At 46.3% G+C, this 20,289-nt stretch overlaps 1 protein-coding gene and 1 long non-coding RNA gene across 6 annotated transcripts in view; both read left to right on the top strand.

Annotated features, from left to right (window-relative positions):
• Positions 1–1,310: 1,310 nt before the first annotated feature.
• On the top strand, positions 1,311–14,561 carry LOC128311745 (uncharacterized). Its single transcript, XR_008290278.1, has 4 exons — positions 1,311–5,125; positions 5,618–5,759; positions 13,438–13,558; positions 14,286–14,561. It is a non-coding gene; the product is annotated as an uncharacterized LOC128311745 (long non-coding RNA).
• Positions 14,562–14,565: 4 nt separating this feature from the next.
• The window catches only part of LOC106981763 (organic anion transporter 7-like), a 36,837-nt gene continuing 31,113 nt past the window's right edge, over positions 14,566–20,289 (top strand). For 4 of the 5 annotated variants that reach the window (XM_053203024.1, XM_015079920.3, XM_015079919.3 and 1 more), the window contains exons 1-2: positions 14,566–15,096; positions 15,998–16,101. In XM_053203024.1, coding sequence (XP_053058999.1) covers positions 14,695–15,096; positions 15,998–16,101 — 506 coding nt within the window. In that variant the 5' untranslated portion in view covers positions 14,566–14,694. The remainder of the gene's footprint in view (positions 15,097–15,997; positions 16,102–20,289) is intronic. The other variant, XM_053203023.1, reaches the window with a different exon arrangement.

Raw genomic sequence — 20,289 nt, 5'->3', positions numbered from 1 at the left:
TCCACAAGAACACTCTAAGCCCTTCCCCCCCCACTTAACAACAATTAGCAGCTCAAATTATACAATTATTTAAAAATTTTTTAAGTTTATTTATTTTTGAGAGAGAGAAAGAGAGAGAGAATGTGGGTAGAGAGGGGCAGAGAGAGAGGAGCCACAGAATCCGAAGCAGGCTCCAGGCTCTGAGCTGTCAGCCCAGAGCCCAACGCGGGGCTTGAACCCACGAACCGTGAGATCGTGACCTGAGCCAAAGTCAGATGCTCAACCAACTGAGCCACCCAGGCGCCCCTACAATTATTTTCTAGTTTAAAAATCGTCACCCGGCAAGGAAATATTCCACAAAACATACTAGGTCTTTATATTTAAAACCAGTCATTTGTTGCCTGGGCCTCTATTTATTATTGTCCTTTATAAGATGTAAACTCAAAACTTATATAAGTGTCTTTTATCTCTGTTGGGCACAGATTTTCAAGTCTCCTGGACTCTCCACCTCGAGCACTTGGGTAGCAGGGTTTTCCTGATTCAGGTTTCTTGGATGTGGAAAAAGAGTGAGTAAACCCCCTGGCTGTCCCTGAGGGGAGCTGTGTGCTCTAGGTCTGTAGTGAGGAAGGCAAGCCATCATTCAGGGTCACTGTCCCCAGGGAAAGATTTGTGAACATTTCTTTTTTAAGTAAGCCAAATGCCCAATGTGGGACTTAAGTAAGCCAAATGCCCAAGATCGAGAGTTGCCTGCTCATACTGACTGAGCCAGCCAGCTGCCCCTCCCAGGGAAAGATTTAGACCTGGACTGTTCCATGTGGCCAGTGCCTCTAGTTTAGCTATAGCCTCATCATTGCTGCCACCAACCTCAGACTCCCCCATGGCTCCCTAGATCAGTAGGTTTAGACAGCCTGCATCAGTAGGCTTAGTGGTTGCAGGGGCCAACATTAGGTGACCTTGTGTGACATACACACGCCTGAAGGCATTTCACAAGCATGCACACATCCAAACACCAGACTCTCATCCCTCAGACCCTGGCAGCCCCCAGCCCGGGGAGTGTAGTCAGCTCCCCGGGGCTGCCGGTTCCTGTAGGCCTGAGGACTGTCCTGGCCACTGAAGAAACCTGAGCGAGATCAGGGAGAGGACCTGAGCCCCTCCCACAGATGACAGTACATCTCAGGGGACGAGCCCTGTTGTGTGGCCTGTGACATTCAGATCGTCTGGTTTCACTGGGAATTAAACCGCTGAGGAAAAGGGTGGTAAGTATTGGGATTCTGAAGTGGTAACACATGAGAAGGGATTCCAAACCTTGCTGTGTTTCCCCCGCCTTTTCCAAATCCCTTTAGCCAATGCCAAGGGTGAGAGTTGAAACTCTGGCGACTGCCTTCTCAGATCCTGCCCTGGGAGGCTAGTCATTTATTTCGGAAGATTTACTCAGCCCCTCGGGGAAAGGGTCATGGTTTATACCGAAGCCAGTGGGGAAAGGATCGCTTGTTTTACTGAATGCAGAACATCTGTGTTTATTCCATGCCTTTTTCTTTTGTGTTGGTTGGTTCATCGTAAATCACTTAGGAGGGTAGGTGGCCGATTCATAAAATCTGATATTTCCTGTCAAAGAAAGTCCCGTAGATCATGGGGCACCTGGAGGGCTCAGTCGGTTAAGCGTCCGACTTCGGCTCAGGTCAAGATCTCCCAGTCTGTGAGTTGAGGTCATGATCTCTCGGTGTGAGTGCGAGCCCCGTGTCGGGCTCTGTGCTGACAGCTCAGATCCTGGAGCCTGTTTCAGATTCTGTGTCTCCGTCTCTCAATGCCCCTCCCCCTCTCATGCTCTGTGTCTCTCTCTGTTAAAAATAAACGTTAAAAAAAAATTTTTTTTTTTTAAAAGAAAGTCCCGTAGATCTTCCATCGGCTGTGACCCATCGGCTGTGATGTTCCGTGGTGCAGGGCAAACAGGACGAGGCATATTTTAGGTCGGGAAGTATAGTGAGCACACGTCTAAAAATGCTGTGCTCAGAGGGCTGGGCCAGTTTCCTTCCAGTGTGACAAAAGGCAGCAGATGCCCTCTAGACAGTCATGTTTTCAAATGGTCATCCCTTTGCAAAGGGTTACCAGGGAACACATTTCATTTACTTTGTGTTTTGCAGTAATTCTTTTTTTATTGATTGCTTTTTAGGGAAAGAAAGAGAGAGAGTGAGCGGGAGGGGGTCAGAGAGAGAGAGAGGGAGAGAGAGGATCCAAAGTGGGCTCTGTGGTGACATCAGAGAGCCTGATGCGGGGCTCGACCTCATGAACCGTGAGATCATAACCTGAGCTGAAGTTGGACCCTTAGCCGACTGAGCCACCCAGGCGCCCCTTTGGTAGTAATTCTCGAAGGGATTCTTATAGAGAGAAAAACAAGTTGGAGAATCAATGGTGACATCAGAAAACAGGGGAGAAATGCTAGAAATTATGGCAAATTCTGTCTTCTAATTGGGGGATTAGAGCTTCTTCCTGGACATGGGCACAGATCGCCCCTTAAGGTTCTGTTAACCCTCTCTTTCTGAGCTACATTCTCAATTCTTTCAAGATTCCCCGAATTCTCGTCCTTATTATAGCACCAGCTCAAGGTACCTGGTCTTATCATCTCAGTAAGATCCAGGTACAGATGTGGCTCATCAGGTGTAGGTCCTTAAGCACAGCTGCTGTAGTTCATTAACTCTTGCCTAACATTACATATCAAGGTTCCCCGTCACCCAATTTCCATTAACATGGCCCTCAGTCGTCTTTAGCCCTGTTCTGATTTTGCTAAGTTAACATTTGTTAAGTGGGGCACGGGGTGCCAGGTGGTGAGTTGTGGTTCAGTAAAAGACCACAAGAGAAAATGAAATAGAAAAGTTTATTACTCGCAGACCCTGGAGGCAGTACCCAGCATGCCTCGAAGGGCACCATGGGGAGGCGAAGGCAGGGGGCAGCCAGAAAGAGCAACAAAACTTGGGGCCCATGCTTTATTAGGGAATGTGGGTAGAGTGCTTTGGGGTCCCCCTCTAGGGCCGCATTGGTGAATATCAACCCAAAAAGGTGGGGTTTCGGTAAAGCCCCACGGGGGTCTTATTGAAGGGGCGCATGAGGCATGCAGGTGCTGGGAGGCAGGGAAGACCGTTGATGACAAGGGCTGTTGGGAAAGTCAGGGCAGGAACTTGGATTTGCCTGGACTCTGGGGCTGCCAGTGAGGCATGCACTTGCACGAGGGGCTAGTGTCAGTTCAAGGCCTCTGCAGGCAACCAAGATGGGTGACAGGGGAGCACAGAGCCCTGCTGAAGGGGCCACTAGATCCCAGAAATCTGTTTTGGATTTCATTTTCTTTTTAAAATTTTTTAATGTTCATTTATTTTTGAGCGAGAAAGTGCATGCGCGAGAGAGACAGAGCACGAGTAGGGGAGGGGCAGAGAGAGAGGAGATGCAGAATCCCAAGCAGGCTCCAGGCTCTCAGCTGTCAGCACAGATCCTGATGTGGGGCTCGAACTCACGAACCTCGAGATCATGACCTGAGCCGAAGCTGGACGCTTAACCGACTGAGCCACCCAGGTGCCCCTGGATTTCATTTTCTAGTGTGACTAGCCATCCACTAAGGGGGGGGGGGGCCCATTTTCCTCTCCCTGAGGCCCACACAATTCCTCTAGTGGGGCCCGGAGCTATAATTTTCATCTCCTGCAAACTTTTTGGTGAGTTTGTTTTAATTAACGAGACTTTATAAACCGAATAGTAAGGCAAAGCTGTTTGCCTTAACCTCATCTAGGCTAATAATATATGTATGATCATAATCTCTAAGCAATTTGGCAGGGGTTTGTCCCCTAGGGCTCTCCATTATAAGACTCATATTGCACAATCTGCCCTCTATCAGTGTGGAAGATGGCAAGATGAGCGAAAATCAAAATGGTAAGGGAAACATCCATTTGGTGAGCACATGTGAATAATGTCTTTTCTGAGGTCAAAAGCGTGGGGGTTCCCTGGGAGTGAGTACTAACACGGAATCTTTGGAGGAGACTGGTGGTTGGTGTAAGGTATTTAGAGATCTTAGGGCCGGGAAATAGGCAGTATTAGAGACTGGAGTAAAATTTCTGTCCATCTGGGGGACCACTTGTTTAAAAGCTTGAGGAGCATGTCTTTGAGTAGGTCATTGTGCGTCTTTATGTCTGGCCAAGGGGGCCTGTTGGCTAAGTGGTAACTCCATGAGATCCTATGTTCCAGAACCCGTGATTGAACACTTGGGAGGCGAAATGGGCACCTTGATTTGAATCCATAATGTCTGGTGGGTCAAAGGGAGTGAACATATGTCTGGTTAAGGAGGAGATCATGTGACAGGAAGCAGCATGCCTGGAGAGAGCTGTCAGCACAAGTCACCAGGTAAGGGATCAGCGATGATGGGCACATACCCAATAGCTCCAGCAGAGGGCAACGGTGACCCAAGAAAACATATTTGCCATCCCGCAGGGTCTGTCCCCCTGCTGCCCAAGCCCCACCTGGGAGGCTTTCAGGATTTTGTTTGGGAGCAAAGGAGGTAATTGACTACCCCCACTTTGGCTAGAGCCAGGGTGAGGGCCCGAAACAGGCCATGCTTGTATTCCCAGACAGTGAGGACTGTCCCTCCCCGATGGCCTGATGTAATATGGGCCCACTCCACTAGTGGGTATGCCACCTCTGGAGGAATAGTTGTGTCTGGGGCAATGTTGGGTATTCTGGTTCATGTGGGGTCTTGAACCAGGCAAGCCTTCTGGATAAGGATCTGCAGTGCGGTTATAATCTGTTTCTGTTGTCTGCCGGTGTGTGGGTGGGTTCGTGCAGACACAGAGTGACCAGAATCAGCATGTGAGGGTGGGCTGTTTCTCTCCGAATGGAGGCACCCCAGATAGGCCTTCCCTGAATCATGAAATGACCCCTTTGCCATTTTCTAGGACAGACAACGAGATCATTGGCTACCATCCAGAAGTCAGTAAAAATGAGCGTCCTTGGGAGTCTCGCTTTTGCAGCCTGTGTAGAGCCAGGCACACCGCTACTGATTCTGCTAGTTGGACCAGGCCAGGAGGGCCCTCCCGACTAGGAATGTGCCGCTGGCAGGATGATAAACTGAAGCCTTCCAGGCAGCTGCGTTGTGTACAGGGACTTTGCTGCGGTCAGTGAAAAACACCAATTCCCTTTCCACTTTTTATTTGTTTGTTTGTTTGTTTGTTTGTTTGTTTAGAGACAGGGCATGAGTAGGGGAGGGGCAGAGAGAGAGGGAGAAAGAGGGAATCCCAAGCAGGCTCCACCCTGCCAGCGCGCGGAGCCTGACGCGGGGCTCGAACCCACGAACCGTGAGATCATGACCTGAGCGGAAACCAAGAGCCGGATGTCTAACCGGCTGAGCCACCCACGCGCCCCCACTGCACCTCAGTGTCAATGGACAAGGGGCTGAGCGTGGAGGAAGCCGCATCCCCTCATAATTTGGAAAGGCCCTTAACACGAAATTTAGCCCTTTCTTGAAGGTATCGTTTCCTTTTTTTCAGTGAGGCCTCCGTGGCCAGGCCAAGCCTCTGCTGAGTCGAATCTCTGACCCAAAGCAGGGAAGGGCTTGTGTGTAAAGCAGTTTGAACTGTGAGAACATTAATGCCTCTTTCTCTTAAAGGGCCCAGTAAGCTGCCGAGATTCCGTGCTCATATATGTATGGTGAGTACAAGGCTGCTATCTGGAGCAGACGGTCGGTCCGGAACCCGCAAGCAACAAGGTAGAGCCACGTTTAGTCCAGTGACTCCACGAGGCATAATCAGGTATTGCCAGTAATTCAACTCAAAGTTCTGGGCCTGGAGGAACTAATGGCAGGGCCTGCTGTAAGGCAGTTGATTAAGCTTTTCCCCAGTAGAAAGAGGCTGATTTGCTTACAGCGGCATAAATGGGCCTCAGGAGACTGGAGAGGCGTGGAATGTGTTGCCCCCCAAAGGTGAAAAGGCCTCGCATGTGCTGTGCCTGCCGAAGCGTAGCAGGAGGCTTGACGGTGAGCGGTTGGTATTTTCCAGAGAGATCGACTCCGCAGCCCTCAGCGGACTGCACTCTGCCAAGAAACTTGACAGAAGTGGCCCGTCCTTGGACCTTACACGGGGCAACGGCAGTCCTCTGTGCTGTGAACGTTGTGTCACTAGATAAGAGTCTTCCTGTGTGGCATTCTCAGAGGGCCCCCATAGTAGAATGTCATCTATATGATGTCAGAGGCGGCAGTGGGTTAGTTTGAGTGGATCTGGATCTTGTCTGCGGAGGCTAGAGGCTATATCTGATGGGGGGCTATTCAGCTCCTCCATGGACAGCCAAGGAAAGGTATATCGGATGCCCCTGGAAGTGAAAGAAAATTGAAGTTGTCTTCAGTCTTCAGTCATTGGAACCCAATAAAACATGTTGGCTACAGCTAGGACAGCAGAGAGAGGCCCTGAGCCCTTGCAGACCACCTATTATCTCTACAGTATTGGGAAGGGGAAGCCTTGATGGCAGGAGCTGGTGCATTTAAATTTTGATAGTCACTTGTTAGTCTCTATTCATTGGTGGTCAGTTTTAACACTGTCCACGGCTCTTAAAGGGTGAGATGGTAGGGCTAATGACCCCGGGGTCAAGCATGTCTCTAACGAAAGGGCCAAAGTCCTTCTGTACTTTGCTTCAGCCAATATGTTGGTGTATTTAACATTTTCACTACAGGAGGCGATTGGACAGGTTCTCATTGGGCAGCTCTCCAGAGAAAGGCCAGGAATTTGGGTTTATTCCCAGGCATGTCACTGAGCGAGGGCACTGGTACTTCTGATAGGAAAAAACAAGAGAGCTGGGGGCCACCACCATTGGCAACTGTTCTAGACATACGGTGCCAATAGACACATCTAGATTAATATTCACTCCCTTTAGAGTTTCAGCTGCCATGCCTTGTAGACTGTAGGGTCACTGGGGGAACTGAGAAGGGTTACCTGGAATTGTCCCGACTTGAGCTCCTATGTCTAATAGGACCAGTCGATATATAAATGGGTGACTGTCCTTAGGAGGCGGGGCAAGCTCCAGGGAGCCACCAGGTCCCTAGGGTAATGCCCTGGGGAACTGATGGCTGCAGTTGGGGAAGTTGTTTGGGAGCAGAGGGGGCCTTGAGATCTTGGGCCATTGAAGTTGGCCTCTGTTAGTGAGATCATTGCTTGTTTTAGGGAGAGGAATTTGCACCAGGGCTACTGTGGGTCAAGGTCATCAGAGACCAATTGGCAGAACTGCCAGTATAGGGCACTGTGCTGTTAAGAATCATTTTAAGGGTCGCTTCCCAATAGGCTTGGCATGGGGCTCAGGGACCAGGAGGTGGGAAGGGTGTTCTGCAAGGAGCGTTGCAGGGCCTGGCGCCCAAGGGCTGGCATTGGGGTTGTGGGTTGTCTAGGCCCACACCTGGGAGTCTGTGTGAATATCTCCTTCATCGCTGACCACCATGTATATTCCCTCCAGGGCTTCCTGAATCGTATAGGAGGCCCCATGAAGTAAAGGAGTCCAGACTTGTAATTGGGGTGGGGGGTCGCTACAGGGAGAATTCTCTGGATTTGGGGTCGATTTGGGGCCTCTTTGGAATTAGATATAAAATCCAGATCATTTGGGTTGCTACATTTAAAGAAAATGAGAGGGGTGTCTGGGTGGCTCAGTCAGTTAAACGTCCGACTCCTGATTTCGGCTCAGGTCATGATGTCGGTTCAGGTCGTGAGCTCCCGGTTCGTGAGTTCAAGCCTCACGTCAGGCTCCGCACTGACCGTGGGGAGCCTGCTCGGGATTCTCTCTCTCTCTTTCCCTCTCTCTCTTCCCCTCCCAAGTGCGCCCCCCTCAAAATACATAAATTAACTTAAAACAATAAATGAGAAACTCATTGGACTATACCAATCTCAGGGAGAAGGAGTCGGGCCTCGTCTAGTGTCTTCCACTGGCTTTGAGAGGGTGGTTTACGTTTAATGGGTAGCATGCGAACTTCCTTGGGTGTTTTAGGTGGTACCAGCACCAAGTGCTCAGGCCATTTATAGTTCAGGCCATTCGATCTTGGGCCACCATGCCCGGGGCGGGGGGGGACCCATGATATTCCATAGGGCTGGGGTGGGGGACGGAAGGACCACAGCAGCAACAGAACTGCAAATCTGGGCTGCACGTGCGTTTGCAAGGAGCCACGCCTTCCCCAGCTGGGGTGTCCCTGTTGTGCTGGTTAGGACTTAGGGTTCTGGTGGAGCCCACCAAGACAGCAGTCAGAGAAGAGGGGTCTGCCCCTCCTCCTTCTAAGGGCGCTGCTGGCACCTTTATCCAGCAGCCCACACTCGGATGGAGGTTGCGACTCACATGCCCCAGCCATGAACTCATTCAACAGGACCTTGAGAAAATCATAGTTCATTTACCTACCAGTTGGCAGCGGGTCTGTGCTGAGAGTTGTGAGACATACCCAAAGTGGATTCCCTGCTGGGGGAATTCACCCTCTGTGGGCGTTAGCAGGTAGAAGACACATCCACCACCAAGCTCTGAACTGTATTCGGGGTCTTCTTCCCTTTACCTTTAAGGCTAAAGCATGTTCACAGCCAGGGAGTTTTCTTGGCCCATCCTGTAGAATCCCAACAGTCTGCCTTGCTTCCTTTCTCCCTCTTTCTCTTATCTTCAGTCCAGGCTGGCCGAGGGTCTGCTAACAACAAATTCTCTAAAAATGGGTTGGCCTCCCGTGCAACCCGGAGGCGCCTAAGCCATTAGACAAGCAGGTCCTACTCAGATCTTTCCTTGTTAATGACATCGCAACCCTGACTTCTGCAGTGACGCTGCTCGATTTTATGAGCCACCTCCGAAAACACTTTAGCAAGTGGTGGCCCAGCCGCACCTCTGATGTTATCTCCAGGACATTCTTTCTCATTGTTTTTGCAACATGTGTAAGCTAAGAATGTTCCAAATATTCAAGTTATGGTTACTGTTTGCTTACGACTTCCCTCTTTGATGCCTCTCTCCCCTCTTCCAACTTCATGTCAGGGGCAAAGAGAAACCAGGTGGTACCTTCAACGCTTTGCTTAGCAACCTCCTTAGTTAAATATTCAAGTTCATAACTTATTAGTTCTACTTTTCCCAAAACACTAGAACACAATTCAACCAAATTCATTGGTACGTTATAAGAAGGATCTTTTTTCTCTTCCAATTTCCAATGACATGTTCTGTCCATCTGAAACCTCACCGGAAGCATCTTTAACAGTCACATGTCTACCAGTACTCTATTCAGGATGGTGTATGTATCATCTAAGATGATAAAAAAAACTTTCTCTAAAGCCCTCTCCTTTTTTCTTCCTGAGCCCTCAAAAGAGTTGCCTTTGACATACATTTATCTACTAACAGTCTCTTCTGGGCAATTGAAGCATTTTCTAGCATGCACTTCAAAACCTTTCCAGCCTCTACCCATTACCAACTTCTAAGGCCACTTGCTTCTATATTTTTAGGTATTTGTTACCAGGAAGTAGAACTCCATATCCCAGTGCCAAAATCTGCACCACTATCTGGTACAAAGAACAGTAGGGATAGAAGCTATGCATAAACCCAACAACATTACTCCCACTGAGTAAGTCTGAATTAGCTACCATCACGGCTGAATGTCAATGTGCTGGGTCAATAATATGCCAATGTTGGATCAACAATGTGAGGCCATTTCTCAAAGAGACCAACTAGAATATGGATGCTGAATTGGTCACATTAGATCACTTTCAAGACCAAAGGGCAGTGGTTCATCTTGACCCGGATCAACCCATATTCTGGCTAAGTATTTCTTGCCTTCATGACTCCGCTAGAATAACCGTTCCAAGGCACAGAGAAGCACATGATTCACCCACACAAACTTATTCGTAACAGTTCATTGAGCCAAAGAAGACATGCATGGAGCGTGAAAAAAGGCATGGCAGGGGGATCATGACCACCAAACCCCCTGGTTCAAATTCGCACTCTGCCACACAGAAGCTGTCACTATCATAGAGCAATGGGATAGCTTTGTTAAATTTACAGTGCACCGAGAGCCAGTTAGGAGATGATACTCTGCAAAGACAGACAACTATTTCCAAATTGAATTACATACTCTAAATCAATGACCGCACTACAGTTCTTTATTCCCCATAGGTAGACTAAATAGTTCCGGGAACAAAATGGTACAAATTGAAATAGCCCCATGTACCGAACTCCTAGTACCCTACCTGGGGATTTCGTTCCCTTCATCCCTACAAATCAGACTATGTATATAACATGGGGGTCTTGGTATCCAGAATGGGAACATTTCCACCAGGAAACACGGGAAGAGCATCATATGTCAGATTCTGCTGACTCCACCATCATATCAGTTTCCTAGGCTAAGAGGCCAGAAGTCAAGGAAAAGAGTCACCGACCTGACTGGATTAATAAAGCCTCAGCATCAGCAAGACGCAAAGCCGATCCTTCCAGTATGCCTACACATTCTTTTCCTCCGGAGTTGTTCCACTGGGGTATCTCTTGGTACCTCCTTGCCCCACTTTGATGGTAAAGGGACATGGTAAAGTATGGAATGTAGGAAGTCTGACCTCTCAAAGATTAGGCCAATCCTGGTTATGGCTCTTACACCAGGACTGTCAGTGGTACCTAGGAGGTGTTATAGCAGAGAGAGAAGGAATCACACTCACAGAACTGAGATTAGGAGCAATGATGGGATCTATAGTTCATCAGACTTATTTCCTTTGGTAAGTTCTCCCTGAAGGAGCATTTCCATGGTGGTGATCGAACTTATTACACACATCATATGCATTGATCCAGCACAAGAGATGGGCTATGTGGGTTGTGGGACACCACCTAGATACCCCAGGCTGTTAGGAGTTTTAACAGATAGTGGCTCATAACAGTATCTATCTCTTGGAATTACCCTTGGTGAAAGGAAGGTATACCCTGCAATGTTGTATCCCAGGGGCACTGCCTGTATCCACTAACAGGTCAATGGGGGGTGCAGTGTAAAAAGCTGATTTCTACATATACATAGATGTGTGTGTGTGTGTGTGTGTGTGTGTGTATCTATTATACATATATATATTTTAGTAGAAATATCTGGTCTAAGTAGGGCCGTTAGGGTCAGATTTCTTTCTTTAAAAAAATTTTTTTTTAACGTTTATTTATTATTGAGAGACAGAGCATGAGCATGGGAGGGGCAGAGAGAGAGAGGGAGACACAGAATCCGAAGCAGGCCCCAGGCTCCGAGCTGTCAGCACAGAACCGATGCAGGGCTCGAACCCATAAACCGCGAGATCATGTCCTGAGCCGAAGTTGGACGCCTAACTGACTGAGCCACCCAGGCGCCCCTAAAAAAATTTGTTTTAATGTTTATTTATTTTTGAGAGAAAGACAGGCAGAGCACAAGCAAAGGAGACACAGAGAGAGGGAGACACAGAATCTGAAGCAGGCTCCAGACTCTGAGCTGTCAGCACAGAGTCCAACACGAGGCTTGAACTCAGGTACCTCGGGATCATGACCTGAGCCAAAGTCGGACACAACCGACTGAGCCGCCCAGGCGCCCCAGGGTCAGATTTATTCCAATGCTGCTGAGCAAACAATTGCATTTGCTTTAAATAAACAGAAAAATTACCAAATCTACTATTCGTATTGCCAAGCAAAATACATTACAGTTGTCAACTCTGAATTTCACATGGGCTGGTTTTACCAGGCTTCTGGAACTCAGTCTAGGAAAGTTAGAGGAAAAGACTTCAGGTTTCTGCTCTGACTTGTAAAGGGCATGAAAGATGTCATTCCTGTCCTCACAAAAAGAAGAAAAGAAACTACATAAACTGAAAACTATTCTTAGATCCATCAGAGAACTTAGGTCCCAGGGCACCCACCACTTGCCAAACTGAAGAGACAGAAAGCTACATAGAATCACAGCTTCCAGGGAGCAGAGGCGCCCTGCTGGAGCTGGCAGGAAGACTTACACCTTAATTAAAGAATTTTGTCAAAGTCTCAGCAGTAGACCAGTTTGGGATTTAAAAGCTCTGAGGCTGTGGGGCTCCCACACATTCATGGAGCCCCACCAAGTTCTCCCTATGCAGAGAAAAAAAAAAAAAAAAAGAATAAAATGCCTTTTCCTTCCAAGAGGCTGAGAAACAAAGTAAACATTTTGAAATACACTCAGAGCCCGGGGAGCTGTTCTTGGCTCTACTTTCTGTAAGGAAGGAGGGTCCTTAAGAGAAACGATGTCACCAAAGCCTTATCTGGCCTGGAGAAAGGCAGTCAACTTCAAACCCGCTAGCCTTTCTATCTCATATATCCGGAGAGAAAAAACAAAAACAAAAACAAAAAAATGAAACTCATCTGAAGATCACAGCTCAGAGACTCTTACCCACCACAAAGAAAAAGAAATAAAGAAATGAGATTAATATCCTAAGGGCTCTAACGGAAAAAGCAGGCTATACGCTAGAACAGACAGATAATACAAGGCAGACAGTTGGAAACTCTAGGAAGGAATGCATGGAAATGCTGGAAAGCAGAAACTCTGTAATGGAAATGATGAATGCCTTTGATGGGCTCGACAGCAGCCTGGACACGGCCAAGTGAAGAATCCATAAGCTTGAAGGCTGGTTAGCAGAAACCTTCCAAACTTAAATGCAAAACAAAAAACAGAATTTTAACCGTGAGACAGCAGCAAGCAGTGTGATATCCCTGCAATTGGGAATGCCAGAGGGCAAAAGGAAAATTGAGAATAACAATGCCTGAGCATCTTCCCAAATTAAGGACAGATCAAAAATCAGTGGAAAGGCCCTAAGGGGACTGATTTCTTTCAAGACGAGGCAAATGCACCCAGGCAGAAATTGTATCGTTGGTTGCCAGAGTTTGGATGGAGGTCATCGGGATTGCACGTTAATAGTTAATGGAATGGTTTCTTTTTGGGAGTAATGAAAAGGTTCTAAAACTAGGTGATCATTACAGTTTCAAAGTTTTCCCAGATACTAGACTTAGCAGAAAAATACTTCAAAGCAGCTATTAAATACGTTCAAAAACATATTTACATGTTTACACCCTACATATTTTAAAGCGTTACGTTTTTACGTATTAAAAAGATGTTACGTTCTTATTTGAGAACGAAAGGCATGAGAACGACAGCTTGTCAAATAGAAGATATCAACAAAGAGAATTTGTGACTTGGAAAGTACAGTTGCTGATGCGCTAAATCCACCCAAGTGTCTCCACAGTTGATTTGAAATGGCAGCAAAAAAGAATTCTCGAACGTGAAGATAGGGCCATAGAGATTATGACGCCCAAAGGGCAGGAAGAAAAAACACTACTGAATTCTCCAAGACAGCATAACACCTTTGATGTGCAGAATGTAGCCTTTTCAGACTGGCTTCTTTTATGTAATAATTTACATTTATGGCTCAACCATGTCTGTCCTCTCTTGATAGCTCGTTTTTTGTTTTTTGTTTTCTTTTCTTCTTTTTTAAGGTAATGGTCCATCCAGACAATGGACTCTTTATTTATCCATGCACCCACTGACAGATGTTTGGGCAATGATGAAGAAACTGCTATGAACATCTGTGTGCACATAAGTTTTCAACTCATTTGGGTAAATACCAAGAAGCGTGAGGGTCCCCATGTTTTCTCTTCAATTCCTCTCTGGCATATTGTGCATTTGCTATGTATGTGTTTTATAATAGCAGGTGGGGGCGCCTGGGTGGCTCAATCGGTTAAGTGTCCGACTTCGGCTCAGGTCATGATCTCATGGTTCGTGAGTTCAAGCCCCACGTTGGGCTCTGTGCTGACAGCTCAGAGCCTGGAGCCTGCTTCGGATTCTGTGTCTTCCTCTCTCTGCCCCTCCCCCACTTGTGCTCTGTCTCCGTCTGTCTCTCTCTCTCAAAAATGAATAAACACTTAAAAAATATATAATATAACATAATAGCAGAGTGTATTTATGTGCCCCTCCCTCACCCACCACAGCAGGAGACCCTTAAAGACCTTGTCTTACCCCCTGCTGTCTTCCTGGCACAGAACAGGTCTTCACAAACATTACCCGAAGGAATCAATAAGCCTGTAAGAGTAAATGCCTTTCTGAGCTTACCATTGACTTAGCCCCCGCCCTCCATCGCTACCCACCCTGCCCACATTTCGAGTAATTTCTTTTCCCTGTGAACCCATGGTTGCATCTGAAGTGAAGCAGAATGTTACTTTCCAAAATGGAAGGATTGCACCACATTGCACTTGCTTGAGTTTAACTCACAGTGACTTTCATTAACTCTTTTAATCAAAATTCAGGACTACACAAGCCGCGCGCTGACCTTCAGTACTTTTCACAGGACAATCCCAAGCCGTTCGCTGTGAGGTCTCACAAGCGACACGTCCTGACAGGCATTGCAACCCACGCAGTAGGTTTATTTTATTTACAGACGTGGGGATCAAAGTTCAATGCCACTTCAGGGCACTGCTGACGAAAAGAATTTTCGCAAAGTACACCTTTAAACAGTGTTGGCTGTCAGCTGTTGGAAGTATCTCAGCAAAATACCGCTTGGTGACTTTAAAGACAGCGGTTACCCACCTGCTCCCCCCAAAGAGCCTGGAGAAACAGCTTCTGGGGCCCATTGAGGAAAAAGTGGGATCAGGATCAACACACGCTTACTGTGACGTACTGAATGGAGAACTTTCTCCCTTTGAACTTTGCGTAATAAAGTCATTTTGCTCACGTTGGAGATCGCTTGTTCGGCCACGATGGCCTTTCAGGACCTCCTGGATCAAGTTGGAGGCCGGGGGAGATTCCACATCCTTCAGATGGTTTTCTACAGCATCTTCAACCTCATAGTGTACCCTCACATTTTATTGGAGAGCTTCACTGCAATCGTCCCTGGTCACCGCTGCTGGGTCCACATCCTCGACAATGACACAGTCTCTGCTAACAGCACTGGGATCCTCAACCAAGATGCCCTCCTGAGAATCTCCATTCCACTGGACTCAAACCTGAGGCCAGACAAGTGTCATCGCTTCCTCCACCTGCAATGGGGGCTCCTTCACCTGAATGGGACCTTCCCTAACACAAATGAGCTGGACACAGAACCCTGTGTGGACGGCTGGGTGTATGACCAGAGCTCCTTTCCCTCCACCATCGTGACGGAGGTAAGAGGCCCCATTTGCCTCTTGCGAGTACGAGGTCCGGGTGTTTAGAGGTAATAGCACAAATAACGAACATGCTCCAAGTTCTTGAATCACTGTTTGGGTGCTCGTTCTTTATTATTTCAGCAAATAGTACTTACGTCTTTCTTAGATACCACCAATCTGCATATTTTATGAGTCTCATGAGCTAAAAAGTAGACGTGACCTTGAGATTCTCCGGCTTTTATTCTCAGGAAGACCAAAGGTTAAACACATAGTTTGTGTAATGTGTTAAAGGTGTTGTTTGCAAATGAGACACATCTGGGGATATTGATCAAAACTTCCCAAAGCACTGACTGTGTCTCCAGCCAGCCTTAGGAGATTGGTAGTGAAACTCTGCCATCGGTAAATGTTTAAAGCTCTTCAAAGGATTGCATTCTGTGGCCCAGGCTGAGAACCGCTTCATATGAATATAGCCAACAGGTTTAGATGAGTCTTCCTACAGGGAGTTGTATTTAAGCTGATACCTGAATGATAACGGTCAGCTAATGCAAAAAACAAATGGAAATTGGAAGAAGGGGGGCTGATATACAGAAGCTTGTAAATCATCTCAGTTGTTTCTTTAAAAAATTTTTTTTTTAATCTTTATTTATTTTTGAGAGAGAGAGAGACAGAGTGTGAGCAGGGGAGGAGCAGAGAGAGGGAGACACAGAATCTGAAGCAGGCTCCAGGCCCCGAGCTGTCAGCACAGAGCCCGATGTGGGGCTCGAACTCACAAACCGTGAGATCGTGACCTGAGCCAAAGTTAGACGCTCAACTGACGGAGCCACCCAGGCGCCCTATATCTTAGCTGTTTCAATCAGGTTTCCATGAGGGGTTATAGGCTGCTATCGAGCGCTCCTTTGCTGGTTTCCTTCTCTTCCAGTGGGACCTGGTGTGTGAATCTCAGTCACTGAAATCAGTGACCAAATTCTTATTCATGGCTGGCATGTTGGTGGGAAACATCATATTTGGCCATTTATCAGACAGGTGAGTGTCTCTGGATCACTGGGATATTTTCTCGGGGGTATTTTCATGAACGAACATACCATTCTTCCATTAAGCAACAGTTGTTGTTACTTACACTGTCCTGGGGTTTCCTTAGTCCTGAGGGGTCTAGAAATACATGGGGAATCACAGTCAGTATAGCAAATGCTATTTTGTCAGCTGTGAGCTCAGTGTACAGGACACAGAAACAGCAGCTCCAGCAGACATGGGGACATTTTAGGACAGGGTTTAGGAAGGAGGTGACACAACATGTGGTTTAGGAAGGTGAGAAAAAGTTAGCCGTGGGAACAGAGGAAGGACATAAGATCCAGCCTGTCTGAAGGCACACATATGTAAAACAGTGTTGCAGATTTTGGCCTGGGAGGCCATATTCAGTCCCTCCTGGACCCTGTGAACTGAGCGCTTATGGATTTCCAGAGCATGATCATCATGTCCCTGTTTCCCAAGTGTGATGGGCAGGCATTCCCATTAAACTTGGGGTGTCCACAGCAATGTGTTTTGATGGTGTAGAAAAAAAACCTTTTCCAGTAACCTTGATTGATATTTTTGTTGCCAAAAAAAAGCACTTTAAAGGTAAGTTTTCAACCATGTAAAGGTAAGTTTCCAACCATGTCTGACTTTGGCTCAGGTTGTGATCTCATGGTTCATGAGTTCGAGCCCCACATCGGGCTCTGTGTTGACAGCTCGGAGCCTGGAGCCTGCTCCGGATTCTGTGTCTCCCTCTCTCTCTGCCCCTCCTACTCATTCTCTCTCTCTCTTTCTCTCTCTCAAAAATAAATCAACATTAAAAAAATCAACCATGTAGTTAATCTAATGACAACTGCCATTACCATTTGCGTGGGTGTATCCTATGCCTGACGGTACATCTCCTGAATTACACAGCCAACCATTGCCAGCACTGAGCACCTCTCCTCTGAGGATTATGGGGGATTAAGTTTCCCTTTACCACCTACCAGCATAATGTTATCTGTTAGGGCAGCTCAAAACTGGGAACTCTGAATGTATGACAGTAAATGTAGCTTATAAAAGTGTTCAGAGCCAGCGGGCCCATGTCTAACAGTTCTGTAATGCAGAGCCACCCACGTACAGGAATAAAAATAAAACCACATATCTGTGGCTGATTCACTTTTTGAAAAGGGTGCCAAGATCATGCAGTTGGTGAAATATAGCCCCTTCAACAAAAGGGGCTGTGATGACTGGATACCCACATGCAAAATAATAAAGTGTGATCCTTACCTAAAGCCATAACAAAGGTTAACACAAAATGGATTAGTGACTTAAAGATAAGAGCTAAAACCATAAAACTCTTAAAAGAAGACATTAGGGTAAATCTACATGACTTTGGGTTTGGCAATGGATTCTTTGGAATGTCACCAAAAGCCTGAGTGGCCAAAAACTAGACAGATAGATCAGACTTCATCAAGAATTAAAAACTTTCTGGGGGCACCTGGGTGGCTCAGTCGGCTAAGCGTATGACTTCGGCTCAGGTCATGATCTCCGGTTCGTGGGTTCGAGCCCTGCATCAGGCTCTCTGCTGACCTCTCGGAACCTCATGCCTGCTTCATATTCTGTGTCTCCCTCTCTCTCTCTCTGCCCCGCCTCTCCTTGCTCTCTCTCTTTCTCTTTCTCTCAAAAATAAACATTAAAATTTTTGTTAAAAATTAAAAACTTATGTACATCAAAGCACATTATCAAGAAAGTGAAATGATAACCTATGTAATGGGAGAAAATATTTGTCAATTATATATAAGCCATAAAAATAGGCAAATAGACCAATGGAATGGGTTTAACATTCAGAATACATGAAGAACTCCCACAACTCAACAACAAAAAGATAAACCAAAAAAATTTTTTTCAATGAATAAAGGACTTGAATATACATTTCTTTAAGAAAGATGTACAAATGGTACATAAACACATGAAAAGATGCTTGACATCATGATATTTAAAAAATGTAAGCCAGGGGAGCCTGGGTGGCTTAGTCGGTTGAGCATCCAACTCTTTTTTTTTTAAATGCATTTTATTTTATTTTTTCAATTTTTTAAAACATTTATTCATCTTTGAGAGGCAGAGAGAGACAGACAGAGCATGATTGGGGGAGGAGCAGAGAGAGAGAGAGGGAGACACAGAATCCGAAGCAGGCTCCATGCTCTGAGCTGTCAGCACAAAGCCCAATGCGGGACTCAAACTCACTGACTGTGAGATCATGACCTGACTCGAAGTCAGATCCTTAACTGACTGAGCCACCCAGGTGCCCCGAGCATCCAACTCTTGTTTGGGCTCAGGTCATGATCTCACAGTCTTGGGATCGAGCCCCACGTTGGGCTCTGGGCTGAGCATGGAGCCTGCTTGAGATATTCTCTCTCTCTCTCTCTCTCTCTCTCTCTCTCTTGCTCTCATAAGGGAAGGGGAAAAAATTAAGCATACTCTTGTCACACAATTCAGCAGTCGTGCTCCTTGGTATTTACCCAAAGGAACTGGAAACTTCTGTCCACACAAAAGTCTACCTACGGTTATAGTAGCTTTCTCTGTAATTTCCAAACCTTGGAAGCAACCAACGTTTCTTTCGGTAGGTGAATGCATATACGCTGTTGTACATCCGGATGATGGAATATTATTCAGTGCTAAAAGTGAAAAAACCATGGAGATAGTAAAAAGATGAGGGGTTGGAAGGAGAGAGAGAGAAATTAATAAGCACATCGCAGAGGCTTTAGGGCAGTGAAACTACTCTGCAGGCTGCTGTAATGGTGGGTACCTGTCAATACACATGTGTCAAAAACCACAGAATGTACAACACGAAGAGTGGACCCCAATGTAAACGGGGGACTTTGGGGGATAATGATGTATCGTTGTAGGTTCAATTGTATCAACTGTTTCACTTGGTGCAGGATATTGATAGGTGGGGACATTGTGCATGAGTGGGGGCAGGACGTATGGGAAATCTCTGTACTTTCTGCTCAGTGTTGCAGTCAACTTAAAACTGGTCTAAAAAATAGAGTCTATTTTAAAACACACACACACAAAAAGTAGTTTAATAGAACAAAGAAAAAATAGGAACATGTGGTTCATAAAGCCTAAAATAATAGTTATCTGGCTCTCTACAGGAACTATTTGCTGCTTCGTGCTGTAATAGCACTCTGAGGCTTTTTGTTCGTGTTCTTAAATCATTTCTCTCTGCCCTTGACCTTCTACAGCCTCTACTGATCTGTCTTCAAAGAGTCTCTCTTGTGTCAATATAATCGTTAAGCCCATCTAGTGAATTTTTATATCAGAAGCTACTTTTTCAGCTCTCGAATTTCAATTATTTTTGGCTTATCTGTTGCCGTCTCTCTGAGAATGCTGATTTCTGAGCTGTGATTTTCATATGTTAAAATCATATTTTATTTCTGTCTTAGAGGATAGTTATGTCACCACTTTAAAATCCTTGTGGGTTAGTTCCAAACTTTGTCTCCTCTTAGCAGAAGGTCCGCCAGATTTCCACTCTATTGGGAATGGATTTCCATTTTCTTGGTTCTTCCCATGCCAGGATACTATGAATTATATCTTGAATATGATAATATTAAGCTTGAAGATTCTATTTGCCATTGTTACTCACCAGTAACACTGATTCCATTTATTTATTAATTTTAATTTTTTTTAGTGTTTATTTTTGAGACAGAGACAGAGTATGAGCGGGGCGGGGAGAGAGGCAGAGAGACAAGGAGACACAGAATCCAAAGCAGGCTCTAGGCTCTGAGCGGTCGGCACAGAGCCCGACATGGGGCTCAAACTCATGAACCACGAGAGTGTGACCTGAGCCAAAGTCGGAAGCTTAACCGACTGAGCCACCCAGGTGCCCCCGATTCCTTTATTTCAGCAAATAACTTTCAAGCCTCAGATTTTGAACTCAAGACTGTTTCTTACACAACAGCTCCAACCTCAGTTCAGAAATTTGTCTAGAGTTGACCTTCTTTGAGCTTATTCTTTACATATATGCTTTAGTGGCTATTTAGGGGATGCGTGGTAGACATGATTTAAGGATTCCCTCTTTGCCACTTTCCCTTGCTGGAACTCTCACTCTCTTCATTGTTTCTAGTACCCCACCATCGGTGGCCTTGTTCCCCAGACCACAAGATGCATGGCGTTCACTTTGCTTACTGTGTGGATTGCACCTTACTCCAGTCTAATAGC

The sequence above is a fragment of the Acinonyx jubatus genome, chromosome D1, assembly GCF_027475565.1.
Source record: "Acinonyx jubatus isolate Ajub_Pintada_27869175 chromosome D1, VMU_Ajub_asm_v1.0, whole genome shotgun sequence".
NCBI classification, from domain to species: Eukaryota; Metazoa; Chordata; class Mammalia; order Carnivora; family Felidae; genus Acinonyx; species Acinonyx jubatus.
This window is presented reverse-complemented; position numbering and strand designations above follow the sequence as displayed.